This window comes from Asparagus officinalis, chromosome 6 (genome assembly GCF_001876935.1).
Source record: "Asparagus officinalis chromosome 6, Aspof.V1, whole genome shotgun sequence".
Taxonomy (NCBI): Eukaryota; Viridiplantae; Streptophyta; class Magnoliopsida; order Asparagales; family Asparagaceae; genus Asparagus; species Asparagus officinalis.
Genome location: NC_033799.1, coordinates 73,956,183 through 73,958,883, shown reverse-complemented (window position 1 = coordinate 73,958,883; position 2,701 = coordinate 73,956,183). Strand labels below are relative to the sequence as shown.

Genomic DNA, 2,701 nt, shown 5'->3' with positions numbered 1-2,701 from the left:
TTTTTTTTTTTTTTTTTTTTTTTTTTGTGAGTGGTTTCTCTTGTAAATTAATGATTGTTGACAACATTGTGTATTATCTTTCTTTTTCAATTGCTTGTTGTCAATTTCAGTAGTGAGATTGGAGAAGATGCATGCAAGCTGATTTTTTTCTATAATAGGATCTTCATTATTTATTTGTTTGAATGGTTTAGCAATTATAATGGGTATCCTAATTCCTCCTATTTTGAGATCCTTTGACAAAGATAGTTCTTTTAAAATAAATTAACCCTTTCTGCTCCAAATGTCAATATTAATTTTTAAAAATATAATCCTTTTTGTGGAAAATGTGAGGTGGGCTAGTTTTGTTTCATCATCGAATTTGATTCCCTTAATGATGTCTGTACAAAATGACATCTTATCATTTTAGGAAATTTCAACTAGTTTAAGATGAGAAAAATTACTCCCATGATTCTTTCCTTGTGTTTTTCCTAGAGCAAAGAAGTGAAAAAATCGAATTTTTCCTAATGTTGGCTATGATCATTTAGCTTCCAGACTCTTTTACCCTGAGCGAAATTTTAGCAGAGAGTACTTTTGGTTGAGTCTATCTCTGGATATAAGAGTTTGAATTTTTTTTTTTATCCTGGGGGTATATCTGCCAATTCAAACTACATTGATAATAAGTTCAAAAGTGCGATACTACAAAAGTTTGAATTAATCAACCCTTTAGAATTTCATATGGAGCTGTTCATGATACTGGTCTTGTAACAGCTGCACATGTGCACTAGACCTTATGAATCTTCCTGTGATATAAGTTCCCTTAGCCCTGGTTTCTGCTGTAATTACTCAGATTAGAGAAAAAGTTGCAAATTTATAGTAATATTAGTGATGTATAACTTATTAGTTGGTAGCTCATATAGGTTTATACCCTTTTGAGGGAAGTTATATATATGTTTGGTACCAAGTTCCTCCATATTGCTATACACATACACATACATATACATATACATATACATATACATATACATATACATACATGCATGCATGCATACATACATACACACACGTATATATACATTGGATGAATTTTCATTTGCTGAACCTTTATGGTGTGATTTCAGCTACATAATTTTCAAGTCATTTTCCTTCAGGGGTTATTTCTGGGGCGTTGCTTTACATACGTGATGATTTTTCAACGGTTGACAAGAATACTTGGTTACAGGTAATAATCCCTTACTGTGTTTTCTGCATTGTTCATATTTGCATTTAGATGGAAGAAATAGCTTAACTACGAAATCTCATTTATGTGGTATATCAAAGCAACATATGATATATTTTTTTTCTGCCTTAATGCAAATCTTCATTGTTATTTTAGTACTTGGCACGAACTTCAATAGACTCCCTGCTTCATGATGTTACCTGAGTGTTGTTAGCATGACACATCATGCTATCATCTCGATAAATTTACGACCTGGGTTAAAATCACCTCTGATGTGTACAATGTCAGCAGCAAACCAGCCAGCATCGTGGAGGGATCAGTATCCCCTCTTTACTCCATAAGAGAGTCTTCCTGCAACTCATAGCCAAATTCATTGCTTTTTTTTTTTGGCGAAAAAAGTGTTTTATTTTGCGACTGAAGTTGCAAAAATGATTGCAATAATAATCATATAAACAGATGCATTACCTTAACTGTGAGACGTCGACGGAATCTTTAACAATCCTATGAATTAGATATCCATTGCATGATCTAATCAGAGCACTTTAAATGTTGAATGGACATAATTCAGGAGATCATAGTGAGCATGGCAGTTGCGGGCGCCATCGTCGGAGCAGCAATAGGAGGATGGGCGAACGATCGATTTGGTAGGAAACTATCGATATTGGTTGCTGACTTCCTATTCTTCGCAGGTGCCATCGTCATGGCCGCAGCTCCGAGCCCTACAGTTCTCATCGTAGGTCGTGTGTTCGTCGGCCTCGGTGTTGGGATGGCATCCATGACCGCTCCGCTGTATATATCGGAGGCTTCTCCCGCGAGAGTCCGAGGGGCTCTGGTCAGCACCAACGGCTTCCTCATCACCGGTGGCCAGTTCTTGTCCTACCTCATAAATCTAGCCTTCACGAAAGTAAGATACTAAAACATGCGCCTGATACTCTTAGAATACACGTCAATAACCCTCAACCTCCGCCGAAAACTTCCAAGTTTTTTTTTATAGTGACGGGTACTTTGACGTGGTACCAGAACAACTCAGGTTCAAATTTTACTGCCCACAAATTTCTAAAGCGCACTTTGAGAAGATACCGCCCGGAGCCCTTTGACAGAATTAGTTGTGACCACAAATTTTTGTAACAGTTTTGTTCTAGTGGAGGGGTCTTTTGGCAGATACTAAACTTGGATATAAAATATATGTATTGTTGACATTAGTAATATTTGTAAGGGGTTATGTGTAAGTTGTATAGGGCCTATATAAGCCCAAGAGATCTCCTAATAGGGTTAGGGTTTCTATTATCCTCATGGTATCAGAGCACAAAAATTCCTAGCCGCCAAACCCACCACCTCCTTCCGGATTCCTGACATTAGTAATATTTGTAAGGGGTTATGTGTAAGTTGTATAGGGCCTATATAAGCCCAAGAGATCTCCTAATAGGGTTAGGGTTTCTATTATCCTCATGGTATCAGAGCACAAAAATTCCTAGCCGCCAAACCCACCACCTCCTTCCGGATTCC

At 37.2% G+C, this 2,701-nt stretch overlaps 1 protein-coding gene across 1 annotated transcript in view; it reads left to right on the top strand.

Annotated features, from left to right (window-relative positions):
- Positions 1-2,701, top strand: part of LOC109845555 (probable inositol transporter 2) — an 11,806-nt gene that overhangs the window by 1,833 nt on the left and 7,272 nt on the right. Inside the window, 2 exon segments of the mRNA XM_020414820.1 lie at positions 1,128-1,198; positions 1,764-2,099. Of these exon segments, the coding sequence (XP_020270409.1) occupies positions 1,128-1,198; positions 1,764-2,099 (407 nt within the window).